The following is a 24,583-nucleotide window of genomic DNA, read 5'->3' as shown; positions in this document are numbered from 1 at the left end:
CATACCGATTGGTTGTATATTTCACCAATCGTTCACAGCTTGGAAATGAGAAATAGGTCAATAAATTAGTAGCCAAAAGCAAAACACATATCGGATTCAGTGTCTGTCAAATCCGGGAGGTCATGGTTCAAGTGACCAGCTGCCATTTCCCCTCCTGTAAGGCTGTCGCGAGTTAAAGTTAACTAGTCCCAGTTGAACTAGTAAAATAGACCTGGGGATGGCAGGAGCCCAAAGCGAATAAACTCCCAACAAACAAACAAGAAGAAAAAGAAAAAGAAAAAGAATGATAATATTGCCCTTTTTATAGATTTTGAAGAAATCGAGTGCGAGTAAATATCTGTCCGAATTTGCCCTTTTTTTTCGGCTATCTTGACCAGCTTTGCGCTATATATACACTGACCCTGGCGTGTGTCGTGCGTTGCCCGTGAGGCTCCGCTGGCGTGGTCCTTGCGCCGCCCGCACACTGCTGACTTAATCACCCTTGACGTTGACATCTCACCTCCTCCTCTCCTCGACTCCGCCTCCTACGCTCCGATATCAATATCCCTCTTTCCTTTCTCCATGGAAGCCGCTGTCGCTCTTCTTCCGGCGCTATTCTCTGTCTAACCTCTGCTAATGACTGTCACGTTCTAGTTTGTCGCTGGTTCGGGTTCACCGACTGACGGAAATTCCAGAGTCGGCTCCCCCCATTCAACCAGGCTTAGCATCCCACATGTTCGTGTCCTCATTTTATCAACGGTTGCTTGAAACCTAACTCTTACCCACGTTGCGCGTGGGATTGCAGGTTAATCTTGCTCTGTTTCCAAATATGGCATACCAACAGAACGGCCATCAACATCATTATCACGGCCTTCCTGCCACTCCTTCGCCGCAACATCATCCCGTGCACCAGCAACAACAGCATCCACAGTCGCAACCCTTTCAGTACCCTGCGCAGTATGCACAGACCCCTCCTCTAGCTGGCCAACAGACTGCGAACGCATTGCGACGGACGACAAGCTTCGATGCTGGTGATGATCGGAATTACTTCGATGATAACCGTCAACGCACGGGTGCTGTTGCTCCTGGCCATCCCGGGCAAGCTGGCCATGGTGGTGGATATGCGAGTTATTCGAGTGGCGTTGTGAACAACAATGCGACGAATAATCTGGGATCGAGGAATTTGCAGTTTTCCGTGGGAGGTTCACAGCATTCTGTAGTTAGCCAGACTTCATCGCACGGAGTTGCGGCCATGTCGGGGTACCAACATCAATATCAACCTCATACCTCACCTGCCACTCTCCAAGCTTCCTATAACCCCGTGCAGTTCTCATACCCCACGCCGCCAGTCCATTCGCAGCCGGGGTATAATCCACAGGCGTTCGTCCCCGCAAGTACCTCCAGTAGTACTACCAGCACGTCATACAACAGCCCGGCCTCCCAACATTATAATCCGGCCGCGTATCAGACACCGCCATCAGCCACTTATCAAGCATCTCCCACGCCTTCATGGCAACCTGTCACTCCCGGCCAGTCGTATGGATTCTCTCCACAACCCCAATTCCAGTTTCCACAATCTGCATCTCAGCATTCACAAGTACCGCCCCCGCCCCCTCCTCGGGCCAGCGAGACCAGCTACTCTGCATATTCAGCACCGCAATATGTGGATTCATCCCCACGTCCAACGTACGGCTTTCCCTCCACTGTCTCTCAAGCAACATCATCCATATCTCGCATCGCTTCACAGCCAACATACTCTGCTACGCTTCCATCCCACGCTGTTCACAATGCGGACCAATACACGGCGGATGGTTCGACCACGGCCGTTCCGGTGAGAAATTATTCTCAGACTTCTCACACCGCTTCCTCGTCTCCTCATCCGCCTCCGCATAGCACGATTTCACATGAATCGTCACCTCAGCCGTCGTCCTACGCCTCTTTCGATGGCGGATTGCCTGTAGGCTATCAAACAAGTAACGCGGTGCAGAACCCTATTCACCAGCTAGACCAAAATTCACCTAGGAGAATGGATACTCTGAATCGACATCCACAGTCGAGACCATTACCCGGACCGCCGGCGGAGGCGCAGCAAGCTGCACCGTCTAGGGTAGATGGCAGAGAGGCATTTGAACCGAATTATGAAAATATTGTCAGACAGGCTGATGGCTCAATTATAGAAAGCCATCCAGCTGGCTCACGGCAAAATTCGCAAACGAGCTATCCCAATCCTGGCTTGTCGCAGGAGAGTGTCGTTGATCGTACTGCACCACTCTCCGCATCACCTCACGCTCGTGCATCTCCAGACACACGCCACTCACACATGAATGGCCATGGTCACATAACTAACGCAGGGCCCGGTTTTAATATTAACTATGATGCACATAGTGATGACGAAGATGCCGAGGCAGCTGCTGGCCTGGCAGCACTACAAATGGCAGAAGCGGAGGATGCGCTCTTCAATGCGCGACAAAACACAAATCCGGCAGCGAGCGGCTTCCGACCTGTCTCCGGTCTACTCCCCACCATTCCAACCCCGTCTAGCCGAGTTGAGTCAAGTAGCGATAGTGACTATGCACATTATGATATGGGGCTATACGGTGGAGGCTATGATGCTCGTCTTCACTATGGTGATACCAATCTGAGCATTAGCCCAGGTACTGAGCAACTTGCAACTGCATCTGGTTCATTACGAAGCTCAGATAAGTCCACAGATGACCGAGGAGCACAATCAGATGGCTACGATTACCCCAGTATTGATCAAGACTCCATTCATCCGTTCCCATCCCATAGTACTCAAACACGAGTGGATGGCATCTCTACTGGGCCCTTGCCAGAGCCCAGCATCGAAAACAGAAGAATGAGCTTTGACCACGGTGATGAAGGCTCCATAAATCGATCGTCAAGCCGGCCGATCTCGTTCGGCGATACTACGGATGAAGGCGAACCCCAGGACTTATTTTTCCACCCGGGAATGTCTTCCCGGCCTTTACCTCCTGCGCCTGTCCCTGCAGCAAGCAGCAATCTCATCCCGCACTTGATGCCTGCTGGCACCTACCGGAGCCGGCCCCCCATTCCGGAACCATACAATACCTATTCACAACCTCCCTACTCATCCAATCCAGAAGAGTTTGTTTCATCCCCACTGGCGGTTCCACGATCGATATCTCTTTCGACTCATACGAATAGTCCTCGCGCTGATCCGATTATTAGGTCGAAAACGGACGCAGACCGGATTAGACTCAAGCAAGGCGCTTATGATACGCCAACTCCGACACCTGTTACGCTAGATCTGCCTACCATCCCATCCGGAAGACGCAATAAGTTTAATCCTACGAAATTGTCTACGGAGCAATTCAGAAAATGCACTGAACCCTGGGCCCTTAGTGCCATAGTCGCATGGATAAAGGGATTGAGCGAAGATGAGGCCGATTTGAGGAAACAGACCGTCATTGATGCCATTGTCGCCTTGTTTACCCATAAAGTCCCAACCATGAACACCATTGATGCGGAAGTTCTGGGTGACAGGGTCGTGGAAAATATGTTGAACGAAGGTGTGCTGATTAAAGATGAAGAATGGGTTAAGTTTGGTCCTGGAACACTTTCCGGTGTTTTCTGGCAGATCAGCGGTCAAGGTTGCTACTCGTCTCGTCTACACTTGCAGGAAGGAGAATCTGTTGGTCGCTGCTATTCTCATCACTGCATGCGAACTTTAAAGAAGGTCAATCTCCAGGCGCAGGCTATGGAACCGGAGAAAAAAGCTGAAGACTGGGCAACATTCTATAAAGTGGGAAAGGAAATATTTGATACTCATTCCAAAAAAGAGGTCGATCGGCAGAATATCCTTCACGAGATTGTCACAACCGAAGATGCGTTCATTGGACAGTTGGATGTCTTACGAACTTTGTACCGTGATCAGCTCGCCGAATTTGATCCACCAGTGATTAACCCAAAACGCCTCAGCAAGTTCTTAGATGAAGTCTTTGGAAAAGTCGATGCTGTCAAAAAGGTCAATGAGGATCATTTACTTGCACAATTGAAATATCGACAAAAGGAACAGGGTCCATTTATTGTTGGCTTTAGTGACATTTTCCGTGAATGGATTCGACGAGCCAAGGCTGCTTATATCGATTACGCAGCGACCTTTCCGAATGCAAATTACCTTGTCCGGAGAGAAGCTGAAACAAACTTGATGTTCAGGCAATTCTTGAATCAAGCCCGAGACAACAAACTCTCAAACCGATTAAGTTGGGATACATACTTGAAGGCTCCGATCACACGTATCCAACGATATGTTCTTCTCTTAAATACCGTATTAAAGAGCATAGACAAAGACTCTGAAGAGAAGTCTAATTTGATACAGGCTATAGACGAAATAAAGGCTGTTGCTTCAGAATGTGATACGAAAGTCGGAGATATGGCCAAAAGTGTGTCTCTGAAGGAATTAGGATTGAAACTTCAGTTTAGGCCCGAAGTGAAACGGGAATTTGAATTTAATCTTGAGCACTTAGAGATTATTTTCCAAGGAGATCTACAACGTCCGCGGACAAAACGGTTTAATTGGGTTGACATACGCGCTATTTTGTTCGATCGATATCTAATTCTTGCGAAAATCGGTTTCACACGAGATGCGGCACGCAAAGAGATTTATGATGTCTCCAAATTTCCAATACCAATGGACCTGCTAATGCTCGAGAGCACTAACGACGATCCTGTTATGAGATCTTCCGTCAGGGGGATAACTGCCGTTTCAGCACCTGCTGCTGGTAGACTTTCTTCTCCGGCTGATCGGAGTAGCCCTACGCCTGGTGCGCTGGCCCACGCTGCTACTAGCTCTTCCACCACCTCAACCAATTCGTCCCTATCCAACAAAACAATGGTCCCTACGTCAGTGCTTGACAACGCTAGGGATGACAAAATTTTATATCCATTTAGAATCAAGCACCTCGGTCAGCCAGACGTGTACACCCTCTATGCACCCACTGCTCAAAACCGACAAGAATGGTGTGAAAAGATTATCGAGGCCAAAATAAAGCATGCTAAATCTCTCCATGCTCAGAATGCGGAGCCTTTCAAGCTTCGTGTGCTTTCGGACTCTGCATTTGCTTATCCAGAACATGCAGTTGCGCCTAAAACCGCAGTAATTACAGGCACTCCGCTGGATCGAGCGATACGTGAGGTTGAAGCTAGGTATGAAGGGAGTCTGTCGCGACCATTGCCAGTTTGCAGAGCTGCGGTCAACTGCGCTACGGTATTCCAGCAACCACATGGGCGATTGATGTGTGCAATTGGAACAGATTACGGCGTGTATATATCTGAATACGACAACCCAAGAGGCTGGACTAAGGTAAGCAATGCCTCCCAAATTTTTAGCTAGACTTCGTTGCTTTCATCCCTAACCTCTCTTCCACAGGCGATATCTACTACTCGAGTAACTCAGATTGCTGTTTTCGAAGAGTTCAACTTGTTCCTGCTCATTGCAGACAAATCTTTGATTGCTCACCACCTCGACGTGGTATGCCCGCCAAGTGGAGTTCCTACGCAAAGCGACTCACAAAGGCGTGCGCCTCAAAAGTTGTCTGGTAACCGAGAAGTTGGATTTTTTGTTGCCGGCCGAATGAAGGACAGGGCCCTTGTGATTTACAAGAAGCGTGATGGAATTACTTCCACTTTCAAGGTATTGCCATTCAGATCGTCTCATAACAAATACACCTGGAGGATTTCGTAAGTGTAAACGGCTCACCAATCATTGACAATTTTCCTCTTAGGCTCTGGAACCTGTTCTACAGAAATCCTCCTCATCCCGTCCGCGATTCATGCAAACACGCCGTGGGCACACCGAATTTTTCCGTGACTACGACGAGTTTTACATCCCAGCAGACAGCTATAGTATCAATCTTTTCCATTCTTCCCTCGCCATTTCGACGTCCCGAGGCGTCGAGGTACTCACACTAGACAAGAAGCAGCCATGGTCTGTTCCAAACCTCCGTGCAACATCACCAGAAAACCAACCGGCCCTCAACCAAATTGGCAACCGAATTAACAATCTCCGGCCTTTGGGCATGTTTCGCCTCACCGACAGAGACTTCCTCTTGGTCTTCGTTGACTGCGCTATCTACATTGACAAATTTGGAGAAGTTAGTCATGCAGTGATTATGCAATTCCTCGGCCGTGCAACATCCGCCTGTCTTTATGGGAAATTCCTCATACTCGTCAACGAAGATTTTGTCGAAGTCCGCAATGCTGTGAACGGGCGACTTAGACAAGTCATTGCAGGCCGTAATGTAACGCTTCTTGACGATGCTGGGAATGGGTCTAGCGGTTTTGGCAACGCATCATCAGCCAATTTTAACGAGGCAGCTGCGGCAAACCCGTTGAGTGGGCAGAATGGGCTGGGTCTTTCGACTGCACTTTCGACCGCGGGTCGGACTGTAAAAATTTGCATGCAGCACCCTGAGCACGAGCGCAGTCAAGTTGTAGTGGAGCTACTAGAAAATCAAGGGTTAAAGGAATGATCCTTACTTCTGCGATTTTGGGTTTTGTTTCGTGTTTTCTGGCTATTTTTGCTGACTTTTTTGCTGACTTTTTTTTCCCTTCTTTTTCTTTTGTTTGGCAGTTTGCCATTTACCTTTTTTGACTTTATACTCACCTTTGTTCTCTCTGGATCTTTAATCCATTTGCTTCTTCGTTTTGGATGTTATGATGGGTTGTTTTATATACCAATTTTATATACACTGCTTTTACACAACCACTTTTAGTTTTATCTTCTGTTTCGTATTCCCCATTTCAAAGTGATTACTTACTTTTCTTCGGTTTTTATCGGCTATTCCACCATCACTTTTCGTTCACTTTTCCTCCTCTTTTATTCCTCTAATTCCTTTCTCTTCCTTCCAAATCTCATTGTACATTTTTCTTCTCCTTCATGACTTCAATTTTCACATTTCTTTTTTTTATTCTCACCATTATTACTTCACTTCTTACGCTAAATTTTGTTTTCATAGGCTTTCTCCCACATTTCCACTGAGCGACTAGTTCTGAGGATCAAGTTTATTTTATTATCTTTGTAACTTTCACTCTGATGTGGTGTAAGCACTATTTAGTGCTTTCTTTGATACGTTGAGTATCCCGATACCTCTAATTATGCATTCCACTTTCACTTACGAATGACATCTTCTGTTTTTACATCGATCCGGTTTTTGTCCATTGTTCTTGTTCACTTGGAAAAGTAAACTCAACTCCCTTGTTGAGAACACTTGCGTTTCTATGGAGAGCGCTATTTCGTTTCCATTCGCAACACATTTCATACCAAAACATCAGCGGTCTGCTGAAGCGCGACCCTCCAGCTTACAGGGGATAGTTATGTAACTTCATGAAGCGCCCCTTTGTCCTGGCGTAACTGGCTCAATGTCCATAATTGCTATGGTAGGTATCCCATATCGTACAGAGCATCGGCGAGAGTTTCATATATCTGAACTTCTAGAAATATAAGACACAAACGGCGAGATGATGGCAGCATCTCCGTTGTCTAGACATGTCACCCGCTTACGAAGTTGAAGGTGAGGCAACAGCATGACATGGGAATGTAAAATATATATTCCTTTGTCCCCATGCATGCTACATTAGATATATTGTAGGGCGTTTCACCATTCCTCATCGTGGGCGGAAGGACGATATTTTTAAGATAATTTTTGCATAACTCGCCACCGAGTCATCGGTCGTACTCGCTAGCTCGATGTGCATGGCGTTCCCCTGGCGATGAATTCCATTGCGATACCAAGATAGCACCGATCCACGCATACAGATACTCACCGCTAGACTATGCTTGACAACCCATGGTTACCGTTTTTACATAACCCAGGATCTATACCTGAAGTATGTGGTATAACTTGTGCATCTCTGCATCTCACCCCTTGGTTGGATCCTCGTGCTCTAAGAAACCGAGCCTCACTTAAATAAGTAATCATCATTGATGGTTGAGTAGAGGATTTGGGACCCATTGCATTGTAGCCCTCAAAAAGTGCAGGGGTTCCATAGCACCTCAGGGAAAGTCGACCAGCATAAAATATATGTATAAATCAACAAACGTAACCAGCCCCAATTATATATATTGAAAATACGAGAAAACCCAGAGCCTTTGAAACATAATATACATAATCTCAGGAAAGTCTGTCGTGTTACCGCCTCTGGCCCAGATTGTAAAGCATTGCAGCGTACTACACATGAATATGTAGTAGTCTCATTTGCGAATGCACCCGTACACTACGTCACTCTCACTTGCAAAGCAAAGAGCAAATGGGGGAAGTTTAAAGCTTTAAGTCCAAGTGCAGTAGGGATTAAGGCACAACAACTGAAAAAGGCATATAAAGAGTCAGTTCCACCTTTGCAAATACTTCCGGGAACCACAACAGAGCAAGTGAAAGTCGAATCAGACCCATTGACTTGTAATCAAAGGAACATTCACCGTTCATTCAAAAGCTGGTCGTTTCCTCTCTCTGATCCCACTCACTGCTCTGCAAAAAATGAAGTATCTGTTTGTACGCTTCCCCCTCCTGGTAGCTGTTGTGCTCAGCACCCCGACGAGATCAAAAAGCAATTTATCCACGGTAGGTTCAGAGAATCTCGGAAATTCCCTTAGCTCTTCGTGAGGCTTGATCGCTGATGCCTAAAATGGAAACCCAATTCCCATATAATTTTAGGTAGCCCCCTCCGTAGACCACCCACGTATGGCGAAAGTCGCTAGGGTCGCCATATCGAACGGTTTAAACATGTGATGGTTATAAAGGAGATGGCAGGTCCCAAGGTTGTGGTGACTATGGAGGAAATAACGAAAATGGAAGTGGATTGTGGTATGTGTCATTTTGACGAGTGTGATAGAAGGAAGGAAAGAAAGATGAACTATAGCTTGGAGTAAGAGTATTTCTGGATGGAGGGGATAGAGGTCGATTTTCCAGGCCTTTAAGACGATGTCCCAGTTATGGCGAGGTGAAAACCGCGTTAACGATTTGTTGCAGAGAGGCCACTGTCACTTAGGATAACAGGGTAGGATATTAGGAGTAGCGGATTTCTAGAGTGGCAGGAATATCTGGCAACATATCGCAAATAGATATCTAAAATTATTGTTAGCAAATGATTAAAAGATAATGAAATATCTAAATCGTTGAACCGGGGATATTTTTTGAACGGGAGAGAGTATGACTGATACTTGAGAAGAACTGTCTTGCTGGCTTCTTAGACTCTGCTTATACCGCACTGGAACACGAATGGCCATAGCTCCTCCAAAGAATAAGAAAGTAACTTATAAGAACAGGCTTGCTCGCAGTTCTCTCCACTCAATGGAGAAATAAGCTACCAACCCCGAATGTAAATACGACGATTCCTGGAAAGGATAATGCAGATAACAGCTTGGAGAATGGATTCAAAAGATGCCGATTGACCTAAAGATCAGTAAAGAAAGGACGAGTAGAAAGATAAGCCAGTCGTCCCGGAGATCAGCCATCAGTTGTCCAAAAGACAGGCTTGACAAAAGGAGCTCCATGATGGCTAGCTACGTGTAAGAAATATCAAAGTAAAGACGTACGCGGGATCAATAACATGAGATCAGCCATGAACCGCGGGCGGGAAACTTCTTGATGGGCGATGATGAAAAACAATGTGGATGGAATATTCTGACAGCAATAATCTTATAGAGCTTTGAGGATGAAAATATCGTCATACACGCTCCGATAAAGTTTATGGACCGTACCGAACGCGAAAGTATAAATGCATTCGTACAAAGCAGGTGCCAGGTTTGGGGTTGAAAATGAGAAGAGAATTATTGACGAGTATTGCAGTTGTAATTATATAGTATTTTTCTTATCTGGATTGATGTAAGTAGATGCTAACACAATATTTTCAAGATTATGTTCACACAGTTGATACTATTCTCATTGACTACGAGACAACTTGGAAGTGTTGTGGTTGCTATGTTCCAATCTCATTGTCACTGGGCAGTTAGTTATGGAATTACCTAGTTGATGTCGCTCCTGATGTATAAATTGAACCTTGTTTGATATTCGTACATGATAGAATAGTGAAAATTATAACTACGCCGTAGAGCTCTGATTATCTACTAGTATCTCTCTTTCAACTTCTTACTCAAAAGAAATAAAATATCAAGTGATTACAAACGAATAACTTCTGTATAATAAATCTCACCTATCAAAATAGATGCCGACTTTTGACGGTGAATTCAGTGGAGATTCTAACCTGCTTAACCTCGATGTTCCCACATGATGAGTGCTGCTGATACAACGTAGGTTGAGGTGTCTGCCAGGTGCGGCTGACAGGAGCCAGTCCTCGTATATGAATGGAATGGTGTTTGTGCGCCGATCGAGCCCAACTCTCCCTGTGGCTAGTAACGCAATCCACCTTTTTCCATAGCTATTGATATCTCAATCACAATATATTATGATAAATTTATAAATGGTAATTTAAAATCTCTTACTAAACATATCTATTTTGAAATAAATATTTGTTAAAAAAAGTAATGATATATGGAAATGTATCGCATGTGCAAAGATTAAGAATATTTTCGTATATCAATCTATACGGCAGCCTATAGTGACAAATGTGTCAAATAGGTTTTTTATACTAGTGTTACAATGTACACACACCTATCATATTCATTCTATTTGTAATTGAATAGAGCTTATTGATTACTAGAAAGCAATGCATTGCTAGATATCATCTTCAATATATATCATCACTATGATAAGATAGTACACTAATCACTAGATTGTCCATAGTGAAAAGCCAACATAACCATTCATTAAATGATTGTGCTTATAGTGATATATATACCCATGGGTGTGGTGGTGTGGCCCGGCCCACAGTGGGTGTGGCCACTGAACCCACCACTGATACACTGCGACCGCCAGACGCATCACTAGATATTATCACCAGACACCATCGCCAGATATCACCACCAGATATTATCACTAGATATTATCACTAGATATTATCGCGAGATATTATTGCTAGATATTATTGCTAGATATTATCGCTAGATATCATCATCATTCATCAATATATATACTGTGGTTTCCACACTATAGGCTGGTGGTTGCAGTGTATAGATAATGAGTTCAGTGGCCACATCCACTGTGGGCCAGGCCACAGCAGATCCATGAATCTATATATATATATATATATATATACCACTATGAGCACAATGATTCAACAAATGGTTATGTTGACTTTTTGCTATGAATAATCTAGTTATCATAGTACTAGCTTATTATATTTAGTGATGATATTCATGATGATATCTATCAACAAGATATATATATATATATATATATTTATCTATACATGTGGGTGGTGTGGCCCGGCCCACAGTGGGCATGGCCACTGAACTCATTATCTATACACTGCAACCACCAGCCCATAGTGTGGAAACCACAGTATATATATTGATGATGATATCTCGCGATAATATCTAGCGATAATATCTAGCAATAATATCTAGTGATAATATCTAGCGATAATATCTAGTGATAATATCTAGTGATAATATCTAGCGATGTTATCTAGCGATAATATCTAGTGATAATATCTCGCGATGATATCTAGCGATAATATCTAGTGATAATATCTAGTGATAATATCTAGTGATAATATCTAGCGATGATATCTAGCAATGATATCTAGCGATGATATCTAGTGATGACATAAATTCACTGTTTTAAGAGAATTCAAGATGCATAGCTTCTCAGTATAAATTTCTATCAATGAGTGTCTGTAAGTGGAATTAAGTAATTACAGCGGAAAACATCAAAAAAACCCATTTGACACATTTGTCACTATAGGCTGCCGTAATCTATAAGATGTATTCAGATTACTAGTTGTTAGTTGAGAGAAAATCTACTTTTTTTATATAATATTTGAATAACTTCTTTGATATCTATTATTTTTTTCTCTATAATTTAGATTGAAAACTAAATAGAGTATTCCAAAACGTATATAATTTTTAGCAAAATGATAATAGATATATACATATTGACGAAAATACTGCAATCTGAATACATCACTTGTGTTGGGGGTTTGGATTGGTTCGTCCCCTCTACTACCACCATGGCGCTGTGATCGAGCTAACAACTTTTAAGTTGTATGCTGTAATTTATAATAAAAAGCTTCTATAATACATATTTAAGCTCAGCAATATCCAGATCGTTTTAAATTTAAAATCTTTTGTTTACAAATATATATCTCTACATCAATAAGTTACAAATACTATCACATTTAAATATGATCGATGTTGAGCTATCAATAGTTCGTCATTCTTGATTTTGTATGTGGAAGTGGGCGCTAAGTGGTCTATGATAACTCCGATCGCGCTAGTCTTCTTAGAAAGGGTTACATATCGTATACGATCGTATACGAAAGGCATGTGGTAAGAAGATTTGACTCCGACAATCTGCAAGTAAGCACCTTGATTTCAAGCCGCCCGACGCACCTCAAGACTTAGGCTAGCAAACAGTTGACTTGCATTAGTTTGGCATTGTAGGCATTAACTCCGAAGCTTTTATACGACGTGATTCCGGTAGCAAGCTGCAGCTTCAATTCTCAGTGTGAACTAAAACCTTTCACACTACCCCAACCTCTGAAGCTGAATGTATTTTGAAAAAGCAAGCTGATTCTAATGATGTTCAACGCAGTACCCGGCTGTTTCCCCATATTTTTCGACGAGGCCGGCAACTTATGGGGCGGGGGGTTGGATGGCGCAGTGGTAAGCGCTGTTCATGGCACCTTGTCCACCATCGGTGACTTGAGGATGAACCTTGAATGAATAGTTCGACGTGCTCTAGAGATATTATGCGATGCTGGATAAAACAATGCTTCGCGGACAATTTGCATTGCTAAAGCCTTCAGGGCTGAAATTACCCATGGAGATGTTTTTGATGCGGGAATGTGAGGAAGAATGCGATTCGTTCGGCGACTTCACGACCTCGGATTGCAATCTAGTTGCCGGTGTTTGGAAATGGGCCTCTCTCTGTCCACCGCCTGCGTTTCTCGTTATATATCATTGCTCGCCCCTTCACTTCTTTCATTCTATTGTCAGTCACTCCTAACTTCCATCTCCTGTTTGGTGTTCTCCTCTTTTGCTTCGCCTTCAGCTCTAGTTTTCTTGCGATGGTCTTCACACCTCCAAAATGGTTATCGCCCCTCCCGAATCCGCCAGATAACATCCCACTTTCCGAGTTCATGCTCAATGAGAAGTATGGCCGCCATCCGTTGGAAGACTCGTATGACCCCTTCGTTTGCGCTCTTAGCGGAAAGTCTTACTCCACCGTGGAAGTTGCAAAACGCGTTGATGTCCTCGCGCGGTCTTTGTGCAAGGAACTAGGCTGGCATCCAAATGAGGGATTAGAATTCAGCCGCGTAGCCTGTATCTACAGCGTGAACACGGTATGTAGGCATTGGGCCTATCCCTTTCTAGAAATAGTACACCATCTACCACTAGCCAGCTATTCCAATCATTAGTATTGCATATATTGTTTGAGAAAAAAAAATTAACACGTCATAGATTAGAGCTAATAGTCACCATATCTATGTAGATCGACTACTTGACTCTTTGTTGGGCCATCCATCGTTGTTCTGGTGTTGTCTCTGCTGCGAGCGCGAGCTATACGGCTCCTGAACTCACGCATCAACTGAAGGATAGCGGATCGAAATCCATTTTCGCATGCGCCGTAAATCTTCAAATTGCCCTAGAAGCTGCAGCCAATGCTGGCATACCAAGAAGCCGCGTTTATCTTTTTGATCTACCGCCTCAACTTCCAGGTGGCGGGAAAGCACCAGACGGTTTTAAAACGGTGGAGCAGCTCATTATGGAAGGCTCCTCGTTACCGCAGCTGGAGAAGCTTAATTGGCAGCCAGGACAAGCCGCAAAACAAGCCGCGTTCCTTTGCTACTCCTCGGGAACCTCTGGGCCGCCGAAAGGGGTGATGGTCACTCATAGAAATGTGATCGCCCATGTATTGCAAATGAAGGAGTTTGAGGCGAGGGTTCGCAACAGCTTGAAAGCCCCTGGGTCCCGATCGGACTACAAAGATGTGGTTCTGGGCCTACTGCCCCAAAGTCATGTGTATTCGTTGGCGGTGATTTGCCATGCTGGGCCTTATCGTGGCGACAAAGTGGTCGTCCTCCCCAAATTTGAATTTACGCAATACCTCAATGCTATCGAAAAGTATCGAATCTTGACCCTTTACGTGGTACGATTTATTTCCCTCTCCCTTAAAGGTGCTTCTGTGTTAGTAGCGAACTATTACTCCACCCAAATTGCTAAGCTTAGCTCTCCAGGTTCCTCCGATCATTATCCTCATGTTGCAAAATAAAGTGCAATGTGACAAGCGTGACCTCAATTGTGTTTCTTCCATTTGCACCGGAGCTGCGCCACTCGGTGCTGAAACCATAGCAGATGTGAAACAATGGAAGCCTTCCTGGGTGGTTCGACAGGGTTATGGTAGGTCATCATTCGTGCAATCCTCTTTAACAATTTTAATTTAGCATTCATAAACCAGTGGTGGATCAAATACTGATCTAGGTCCAGGGCTTACTGAAATTACTGCGGGAGTAGCCATCTGCAACAGCGATGACATTTTCCCTGGTTCTTGTGGACCCTTACTTCCAGACGTTGAAGTACGCCTCGTATCTCCCGACGGCGAGGAGGTAACCGGCTACGACCAGCCCGGCGAACTCGTCGTCCGTTCTCCATCTGTCACGCTTGGATACCTGAACAATGAGAAGGCGACCAAAGAAACATTCCGAGACGGCTGGATATATACGGGCGATGTAGCCCTTTTCCGCGTCTCACCCCTTGGTAATGAGCACGTGTTTATCGTCGACCGGGTAAAGGAACTTATTAAAGTGAAGGTGCGTTAATGCATGCCATATTCCAACCCTCAATTGAAATTTTCTAATCTTCACGACAGGGTTATCAAGTCGCGCCAGCTGAGATGGAATCGCATCTCCTCTCACACCCCGCTGTTGCCGATTGCTGTGTGATATCCGTCCCGGACCACGTCGCGGGAGAGCTGCCAAAGGCATTCGTCGTAAAATCTCCCTCCGCAGGCAACGATGATGCGGCTATCATAAAATCAATTCAAAAGTATGTGGAGGATCACAAAGCGCGTTACAAGTGGTTGAAGGGAGGTGTGGAATTTATTGAGGCCATACCTAAAAGCCCTAGTGGGAAGATCATGAGGCGGGTATTGAGGGACAGGGAGAAGGAGGCGAGAAGGAAAGCTGGATTGAAATTGTAAACTATTTCCTTCTTGGCTCTGGCTGAGGTTTTTCTCTTTTTGTAGCTGACATTTTTGCCCATGGACCTAGCGACTTGGTTGGGCTCTTGTGGGCCGGGAACGATATTTAGTGGAATGTAATCACTTTCGAACTATAAGTAAACCAGGTCAGTGGTCTCCCTGCATTGGCTATTTCTTTGCTGGCACGACACCGTGAATCATTGGAGGGATTAGAACGAACAATCCTTACTCCGTATATACACACTGCACATGATAATGCTACACAGAGTAGCTGTCACAACACTTCCCGCCACCACGCATGGATGCATACAAAGCTGCTGGAAATGGGGTTTATGGCATTCCTGCTTAACCCAAATTAGGAAATCTTATCCGGACTTTGAGAGATAACGTATTCACCTCGCGCTCTAAGTCATGTGATATAGTGAGTTTGAAGAATGCCAATTAAAAAAGCACTCAATGGTGGATGGGGGTCTGGGCAGCAGCTGCTCACAGCTGATTCAACATCTATTGCTTCTATAATTCTTGAATAGCTCTCTCTGATATGAACAATCTTTTTTCTTTTCTTTCTTTTCTTGTCTTTCTTCCGTACTCCAGTTGTACAGAGCCTGTGTACAACACTTAGACATAACTTGCACCTCTACCTTGGTGTCTGTGACCAGTAACCTATATGATGAAGCTAAGCAAGCCAATCATAAGGGACTATCAAATAGAGCTTTATATCACATGACTTAGTGCACAAGTTCGTGGTGAAATACGGTGCAGAAGTGAAATTACCATATCTCCGCAAGAAGGCGGAATCAGTTTTTGTGTGTAGGTTAATATGAACTCCGCAACGAATAACTGTCGTGTATAGGACTGGGTCATTCACAGAAGACCCGTTGAACCCAAGAAGAACTTGAATTTAAACAAACGGGGTGAGACTAAACAACGATGATGTCTGACACTGGACATATGTGTGGGATTATACTCTATGGTACTCGCTTCGCAATTCGCTAAAGTTATATGAAATGGTGATGAGCGGGCAATAATGCAAGTGCAAATGAATGTCTCAAGCGCTACAATTTACAAGTGTTGGTCAAGATGTCGCCCTCCAGCTCCATCACATGCTCCACCGTGCCCTAATCAATCTTTCGAGTGACGTTGGTTTGGATTTCTAAGCCAATGATAACCACCTTTTTTTTATTGCTTCAAAGTGCCCATTGATTAGTAGTATTGATGGAGTATCGATGACTTTCTCCTGGCTTCTTTTCATAACCGATTACAATAAAAAGGGTTCTCTTCTCTACATACGCCGAGATCGGATATGGCTACCTAATATCGCCGCAATCAGCAAAAGCGCGCGATATAAAATCGAATCTCTTCAACCTGCTAAACCCCTCTGCCCCTCTTCCTCGATTACACCCCCTCCCAATTTCTTTCTTTTACCAATTCAAAATGCCCCCTACCCAATTTCCTCATCCTAAAGAGGCTCTCGACAACGGAAATGAGGAAGACCTCTTCCTTGATGCCGCAGACGCTGCGGAAGAGATTCCCGCCGATGAGGATCAACCGATGGACGACCTCTCGGACGACGGTGACGATGGAGAAGAGATGTCATTCCAAAACGACTCTATCGCTCATTTCGATCAGCATAATGACTCCATATTTTGCATAGCTCAACACCCCATCCATCCCAGTATCATAATCACAGGCTCAGGCGACGATACTGCCTACATATTCAACTCCGACGTGGAGAGACCACTGCTTCCGAGTAGCTACGAGTCGAATCCGCAACATAAGGGAGAGCGCGAGTCATTACCCGTCATCGCAAAGTTGCAGGGGCATACGGATTCAGTGAACGCAGTGGCTTTCACGGAGCCGTGCGGGGAGTATGTGGTTACTGCAGGATTGGACGGGAAACTCCGCGCATGGTGCGACACAAGCCCCGGGAAGGCCGGGCTATCCTGGAGATTTTTGGCAGAGGTGCAAGAGGTTGATGAGATAAACTGGGTGGCTACGTGCCCAGTGAATCGGGCTGGTGGGAATGAGGAGAAAAAAAATCTTGTCGCACTTGGCGCCAGTAATGGGAGCGTTTGGGTATACCGGATCGACGCACAAGATGAGGCGGAGCCAATGTCTATGGTTGCTTGTTATTTCCAACATACAGAATCCTGCACCGCTGGTGCGTGGACGCCTGACGGAAATCTCCTGGCGACGGTTGGGGAAGACTCAAGTTTCTACGTCTACGATGTATTTGGCGCCGCTGCTGGGGCAGGAGTAGCCTCATCCGCTGGAACACAGGTAGTTGTGAGTCTTACGGCCCAAGATCAACGATTTGCCGTCGAAGGCGGTTTATATTCCATCGCCATCGCACCTACGGGCACTTTTGCTGCAGTCGGTGGCGCGGAGGGACATATTAAAATTGTTGGACTTCCGCGGATATCCTCATCAATTACGGCTGGCACGACTAAGTCGAAATCGAAATCGAAAGTTGCTGGTGCTTCTGCCCCGCCCGTCGCTGGCGGCGGCGCTGGCACCCTCCTTGCATCTCTCCAAGCTCAAACTGATGGTATTGAATCATTATCATTTTCCTCCCCGCCGCTGTCACTACTTGCAGCCGGCTCAGTCGATGGATCCGTTGTCCTTTTCGACACAGCCCACCGCTATGCTGTACGACGCCATATACGATCGGCGCATGAGGACACAGCTGTTGTAAAAGTTGAGTTCGTCCATGACCAGACAACAGCCGGTGAGCAAACGGCATCCGCTGCTGCAAACAATAGCAGATCGTGGCTCCTTACATCAGTCGGCATGGATGGAGTTGTCCGCCGTTGGGATACCCGTGGGGGTACTGCTGCTGCTGGGTATGGCCTTGTGAAAGAATGGCGTGGCCATTTGGGTATGGCTGAGAATGAGGCGGGAGAGCAATCTGGTGGGATCTTGGGATTTGTACAAGGAGGTGAGGGCGGAAAGAGGATTGTCACAGCTGGGGATGATGGGGTCGTGTTGGTTTTTGAGGAGTAGATGGCCTGTGCATTCTGAGTAATTTAGGAGCGGAACCTATGTAAAATTCTATAAATCAAGAGCTACGCCTTTGGCATAGAACAAAATGAAGCTGATAGCTTTTATGATTGATGGTATTGTATACCATTTTCAGAGCTTGGTTAGGATTTAGGATACGCAATTCGGTTTTTGACACCCCTGCAGTGTGTAAAGGTGTTAAACTTCTAGAGGAAAAAAATCGGTTTGGCAGGAAAATTGAGACCTGCCACAGACTGAAACTTTCCAACCGCTTTTGCTTTGGTGGAAATGAATAAAAGTAGATAAATCAGTTAAAAAAATTGATCAGGAGAATAAACCCATAGCGCCTATTCCCAAATGTATCTATATATGTATGTACATGTTAAGCAGATTGTTGCCTTCACAGGATTTCAGACCACTCGAGCTCCGCGAACGAGGAAATCCCGCTGCCTGTTTATGAAAACCCAACGTGCAAAAGTGAACGCCGAGGAATTATGGGGGGACCGGTGGTTCGTCGGGAATCCTCGCGGGATGCCTTGAGAATATCATTTTTCCTGTCACCAAAGGCTTCGGCTCAAACCCGGTCCGCGCAAGTCGTATTGGTTCTAAAGTAGTAAAATGGATGGATGGTTCTAGTGGTGATTTTCCTCGTGATGTTTTGGTGTGAGAAAAGCCCATTCGTAGCCGCAGTATATTCCGAACGCAACAGTGGCTATTCCCAATCCTGGAAATCCAGTCTTAAACCGGTTCCACCGTGAGAAGGGCCCGGAGTATCGCCATGCTTCACTGTTTTTGGTGGGGAAAGAGTCAACTTCTGACGATCAAATATCGCTTCTGCGTTTGTTTGACCAGCAAATAACATAGTAGATTGGCATCTGGAATGGATTGAGAGCTTACTATCGTGCCCATGGGTCTTTTTTGGCCCAGGAAGACCGAGGATGTGCAGCAGCTTTGAAGGTCTTCATGTCGAAGCCGGTGGGGTTTGCGGGAGCCATTGTTGAGTCCGTCAGTAGAACTCAGAAAACTGATGGGAGGACACTGGAGTTGATTAAACCCGGCTATGATAAAATATGTTCTTAACTGATCCAATGCCGCTTTCGCGGGGAGTTCATGAGCTGTTGGGGACATGAAATATCGCGGACGTGGATATTACTAACTGTATCGGGTTAGTATTCCGACGCAGGGCATCCGAAGCTGGTCAAAGTCTTGGCGCTTGCTTGAACGAACTCGACTTCCTGCGTCGGTTCCGGATGGACAACGCAGAAAATTGCGCAGATATCACACATACAGCCCCAGCAAAGTCGTTTCTCCAATCGTATCTATTATTGCAAATTTTACTACTTATCTGTTGATTGTCTCAACCACGACTTCGCGGTTCTGAAATCCACCACTCCGCCGAACAGTGGGACTTGCTGGGGCAATAACTCTCCACACCAAAACTGTAGCTATCAACGCTTGTTGAAACCGGCTCAAGCAGGAATCTTCATGCTTTGTTCGACCTCGATCCCTCCAGTCATCGATTGGCATCGTGAAATACACTATGCCGCCGCCCGTCGGTAGATACGCGCCCTCAGGGCTCGCTGGTCCGTTCCCCCATCTCCCTCAGAGCCACCTGCAGCAGCAACAGCATTCGCAACAGCATCACGCAACCCATGCGCAGACTCCGAATACAGGCCTTCCCCCACCTTCCCTAGGTGGCCATCCTGGCTTTGGCCCTACGAGTGCAAGTTCAAACATAAGTCCGTTCGCCATTCCTGGAGCTAATGGGATGGGCGTGGTGGGTTTCCCTGCGGGGCCTTCCACTGCTGGTATCCCTGATGGGGGCGGGACAGGTCTAGCGAGCCACGCGGCACAGATAGGTTTTGTGAGGGGGGCTCAGATGCAGCAGCAGCAACAGCAACAGCAACAACAGGCGCATTTGGGCCATGACAACCGTCTATCCGTGGATGGAAAAGGTGCTGCTGCAAACTCGAGGATACGAGACGTTTGGAAACACAACTTGGCACAGGAGATGCAGGTCCTAAGGATGTTAGTAGACAAGTACCCTTACATTAGCATGGTGAGTTGTGCCCTTGCTAGAAACCATGACTATTACCTCCGTGCATGCGCCGTAGATTCGTTCAAGCTAACCGAGGTTTTTTGCCTAGGATACCGAATTCCCTGGTATTGTCGCTCGGCCGATGGGGACTTTCACTACAAAAGCTGACTATCATTACCAAACATTGCGATGTAATGTGGACCTCTTGAAAATGATACAATTGGGAATAACATTATTTTCAGAGGATGGCGAAGTTCCTCCCGCCGTACCACTGGATGTAAATACCCAATACGGGGCAAACCTCGGCCCAGCGCCTTGCACTTGGCAATTCAACTTCCGTTTCTCGTTGGAAGGTGACATGTATGCGCAGGAATCGACAAGCATGCTAGCGAAAGCCGGAATTGACTTTGCTATGCATGAGAAAAACGGCATTGATCCACACGACTTTGGGGCGCTTCTGATGACTTCCGGATTAGTCCTCATGGACGACGTACATTGGATTTCGTTCCATTCCGGCTATGATTTTGGGTATTTGATGAAAATTATGCTATGTAAACCATTACCGACTGACGAGCAAGAATTCCACAAACTCCTCACCATCTTCTTCCCATCCGTCTACGACATCAAATACCTCATGAAACACGCCGGCCGCAGCCAAACTGTTAACAAGTCTCCTCTCACTCAGAGCGCTGCTCAGATAATTGCAAACCTTGGCCAAAAATCTGGCCTCCAGGATATTGCAGATGAATTAGGGGTGAAACGAGTTGGTATTGCACATCAAGCTGGGTCAGACTCACTAGTGACGGGCGAAATCTTCTGGAAAATGCGCCAGCTGGTATTCAATGGTTCTATCGATGAAAGCAAGTACTCGGGTCAGATCTGGGGCTTGAACGGGCAGATAGCCTCCAGGCCTTTCCAAGGCACAAATCAAGCACAGCAAACGCCCAATCTCAACGGAGCCACCATCTACTCCAATGCAGGTACGCCAAGTACACCAAATACAGGCCACGCCGGTTTGACAAATGCGCAAACGCCCGCAGCTCAAACGCAACATGCTGGCGTTGGTCCATTAACGCCGGGCGGCGGTGGAGGAGTGTTTGGTACATTCCAATTTGCCAAATCGTGATCGTAGACTAGGAGCTTTTTCCCTAAATTTTCAGTATAAGTGAAGAAGTGGATAACTTCTTTAGTTGGGTCGGTTTAGGGACTGGGAATTCACTGCTTTCTTTTCGCATGGTATGTGGTTTTTACACCTGGGGTTCTATTTTATTCTTGCTCTGAGCCATCCGATATTTTGATGTGTATATTGTGTCTGGCGTTATGGCCATTTCGTTTTTTTAACCTTGTATTTGGTAATTTGCAATTCATTTGCAATTATTATTTTCCTGCTATCCTTTTGACGACGCGAATTGATCATTTCATCCTGTTCCGAAATGTTATGCGGCTATATTTTGGGGCAATATGCAATTTCCAATGAATTCCCCCGCAGAATCATCCTTTACCCAGGGCCTCTGGAAGTTTGGTTGTTATAAAGCCATATGAACAACACGAACTTAGTATGATGTTCCTACAATGATATGCGTGGACCTCTCAAGCGTCATGTCCAAAATGGTATTCATTACCTCCACACTCCGGGACGGAGTCCACCCTGAATTTTACTGACACTATGAACAATATAACTAAAGATTCCGTTCTTGGATTAAAGTGGGTATAAAAACGAACAACAAAACAAAGCTCTGAAAATGTAATAAATAAAGAAATAAATACAATAAATTATATATGCAAATATCATACATTTGGCCCCAAACTCATTGTACCCCTCTATCCCGTCACGACCTCCTTCCCTAACTTCTGCTGGCGCTGCCTCGCAAAACCTACTCTTGGTCCCGCAGTGTCAAACACCACATATTGGCTCTTAAAAATAATGTCACCAAAAACAATCTCATGTATCGCTACCTGTATGCTACCAAAGCACATCGGTGAGCCCCCACTAACATAGAAGGGCTGTAGGATGATATGTTCTGGAGGGATCGTCGCTCGATAATCATTTTCAACGATGAGAGAAAATGACGGGATAGTCGCGTTGCATGGGAATATCCAGCCGTTGAGAAATGGATTTAGCTGGCTATATGCTTTTGTGGAACCAGGTATTTTGGAATAGTAATCGTGTACGATGGGCTCGGGGAGGAGGACCATGGTAGTCCCTGTGTCTGCGCAGGTGAAGGGAGAGGTGTATGTCAGTCTATATCCCTGTGTGAATACCAAACCACACGATATCATATAGAAGATTTCCAATCATATATCATAATTACCAAGAAGGCCCTTAATTGGGGTATTATTGCTACCGGAGTTTCCAATAACATACCCCGTGGAAGTGATGGACCAGAAACCACCTTTATGGACTGGGGTATACTTGATGTTGCCGTCGTATTTATCATCGTCAATAAAACCGAAGTCGAACGTTCCCGGCTTGGTCTTCTTGAGGGATACGGCAAACAAGGGTTCGGGAAGTGTATCCTTCACATTATCAAAGAACCCAACTTGCTTCTCCGGCCGAACTGGCATTGTTCTAGCAAGTCAATATTCCCAATACCATTAAATAAATTAAAATATACTCGCATTAGGTTTTGGTTGAATACCTACCCGTATTAATAGAAGGAAAAGCGAGTCCAAGAATACCATCAAAATTAGAATCCAAAGCAAACGTTTTGCCAACCCTCTGGGCGGCTTGGATGGATTGCAACGGCGAAACCACGTCACCGATGGAAACTTTATCAACATAGACATTGCCCTTTGCAACTGAGCCATCCCCATACTGTACCTCCCAGGAACACCCATTCAAAGGTAACGTTCCGGGAGGAGGGGTATAATAGTCGTGAGCTGACCTTTCCGCCAGGGGTTGTTGCGATGAAAATACCCAGCTAGAGCAATGTCAGTCCTATTTTTGCTTCACGATCATATATCAGAAGCACTCACAGATCTGCAGATCCAGTATCAAGTACCAGGTTTAAAGTTTTTCCCGCAACATTCACAGGACTAAGGTATTCTATATCGAACTGTTCCGGGACGGCTGAGACAGTTCCATTTGTAGACCTCTCGTATTTGACATCCAGGGGGGTGCTCATGATACGCGGCGCACTTTTCATTTCTTTTATGTGATTGGAACGATCCGACCTTAGAACGGCCTTCGCGTAATCTTCCATTGGAGAACGCGGCGTTGGTCGGTATTTTGAAACTTGCTGGATCGAGAACCCGCTGCGTTTCTTGATAGGCTCAGAGCCGGCCAAAGTAGATAGCCACACAAACCCGATGCTGAGAGCCACCAAACACCTCATAATTTGGGGAAGACAAGTCTGACAAGAAAGCGTCGTTCTGGTTGCAAGAAACACCCGACCTACTTGAATCAGATACACTAGAACATAGTAAAGCTAGCAAGAACAACAGAAAGAACTTGGGATATAATATATGTATTATATCAAGCTGGCAGTAACTGCATGAGTCCTGTTGACGGTTCTCAGAGGCATACATACGGTCCAGGCATCAACATGCAATACCTGTACGGACACAAGGAGGAAAACCAAAAGCACACGAAGAGATAAAATATCAATGTCCCAACACTGAAGTTCTCCACCTCGTAACGTTCAAACTTATAGAGCAGTGATGAAGAGATTGACCAATGATGCAAATTTGCGGCGAAGCTCGAGCGTGATAATCGCATATTCGACTGCAAGTTCCATATTCTCATTACAGTCTCGGGTTCCTTCCGAAGACCGACTCATTAAGCGTCTTTAAATGAGAATAAGAATAGTAACAAGGATCCTGCCTGATCAAAAGGTCCCTAGCGATGTTGTGTCGCAGACATATCAATACCATTTTACTTAGCGGCGCAGTACCGCATTTGTACCTGCGCAGAAATAATGGGTGAGCATTGTGTCAACACTGCAGTTCATTAATAGATGCTGTGTGTTGCAATAAAAACCATATGCACGCATGGGATCTTTGTCTCAGGAGCCGCGAAGACACCTGTAACTTGGAGTCGCAGCCCTAATAATAACATCCATCGCCAGCAACAAAGCAGCTCTAGGAAAATCATTGATTCCAAGAACCTATCAATCCTCACCCTTGCTTCAGCGGACAGTCGAAAGAGCTGGCCGTGGGTTATTTTCTAGTGTCGCATCCACTTCATTGATGGCCATAACGCACAATGAACATAGCTCAGTCGAGCGGACGTTTAGAGCTTGTTATGATATTTATCTTTCAATTCACG

General features: G+C 45.5%; 7 protein-coding genes across 7 annotated transcripts; 5 read left to right on the top strand and 2 right to left on the bottom strand.

The window, feature by feature from the left end:
* Positions 1–808: 808 nt before the first annotated feature.
* HCBG_01961 (CNH domain-containing protein) lies at positions 809–6,491 on the top strand (the record flags this gene model as incomplete). Its single annotated transcript, XM_045429010.1, has 3 exons — positions 809–5,323; positions 5,390–5,653; positions 5,745–6,491. The coding sequence occupies 3 exons, from the start codon at positions 809–811 to the stop codon at positions 6,489–6,491; spliced, it is 5,526 nt and encodes a 1,841-aa protein (XP_045290796.1).
* Positions 6,492–7,507: 1,016 nt separating this feature from the next.
* Positions 7,508–8,747, top strand: HCBG_01960 (uncharacterized protein; the record flags this gene model as incomplete). The annotated part of the gene is made up of 3 exons (XM_045429009.1): positions 7,508–7,532; positions 8,097–8,579; positions 8,677–8,747. The coding sequence occupies 3 exons, from the start codon at positions 7,508–7,510 to the stop codon at positions 8,745–8,747; spliced, it is 579 nt and encodes a 192-aa protein (XP_045290795.1).
* Positions 8,748–13,146: 4,399 nt separating this feature from the next.
* HCBG_01959 (AMP dependent CoA ligase) lies at positions 13,147–16,212 on the top strand (the record flags this gene model as incomplete). The annotated part of the gene is made up of 8 exons (XM_045429008.1): positions 13,147–13,422; positions 13,572–14,228; positions 14,317–14,479; positions 14,567–14,889; positions 15,349–15,424; positions 15,638–15,699; positions 15,989–16,084; positions 16,132–16,212. 8 exons carry the CDS (start codon positions 13,147–13,149, stop codon positions 16,210–16,212), a joined length of 1,734 nt encoding a protein of 577 aa, XP_045290794.1.
* Positions 16,213–16,502: 290 nt separating this feature from the next.
* Positions 16,503–18,360, top strand: HCBG_01958 (ribosome assembly protein SQT1; the record flags this gene model as incomplete). Its single annotated transcript, XM_045429007.1, has 1 exon — positions 16,503–18,360. The coding sequence occupies one exon, from the start codon at positions 16,713–16,715 to the stop codon at positions 18,279–18,281; it is 1,569 nt and encodes a 522-aa protein (XP_045290793.1).
* Positions 18,361–18,427: 67 nt separating this feature from the next.
* On the bottom strand, positions 18,428–19,366 carry HCBG_01957 (uncharacterized protein; the record flags this gene model as incomplete). The annotated part of the gene is made up of 2 exons (XM_045429006.1): positions 18,428–19,064; positions 19,176–19,366. The coding sequence occupies 2 exons, from the start codon at positions 19,271–19,273 to the stop codon at positions 18,911–18,913; spliced, it is 252 nt and encodes an 83-aa protein (XP_045290792.1).
* Positions 19,367–19,542: 176 nt separating this feature from the next.
* HCBG_01956 (CCR4-NOT transcription complex subunit 7) lies at positions 19,543–21,891 on the top strand (the record flags this gene model as incomplete). Its single annotated transcript, XM_045429005.1, has 2 exons — positions 19,543–20,337; positions 20,426–21,891. The coding sequence occupies 2 exons, from the start codon at positions 19,819–19,821 to the stop codon at positions 21,440–21,442; spliced, it is 1,536 nt and encodes a 511-aa protein (XP_045290791.1).
* Positions 21,892–22,137: 246 nt separating this feature from the next.
* HCBG_01955 (aspartic proteinase) lies at positions 22,138–23,651 on the bottom strand (the record flags this gene model as incomplete). Its single annotated transcript, XM_045429004.1, has 4 exons — positions 22,138–22,558; positions 22,682–22,874; positions 22,960–23,237; positions 23,293–23,651. 4 exons carry the CDS (start codon positions 23,649–23,651, stop codon positions 22,138–22,140), a joined length of 1,251 nt encoding a protein of 416 aa, XP_045290790.1.
* Positions 23,652–24,583: the final 932 nt, after the last annotated feature.

This window comes from Histoplasma capsulatum (genome assembly GCF_000150115.1).
Source record: "Histoplasma capsulatum G186AR genomic scaffold supercont2.2, whole genome shotgun sequence".
NCBI lineage: Eukaryota > Fungi > Ascomycota > Eurotiomycetes > Onygenales > Ajellomycetaceae > Histoplasma > Histoplasma capsulatum.
The sequence above is the reverse complement of the archived record's forward strand: the minus strand, read 5'-3'. Positions and strand labels throughout refer to the sequence as shown.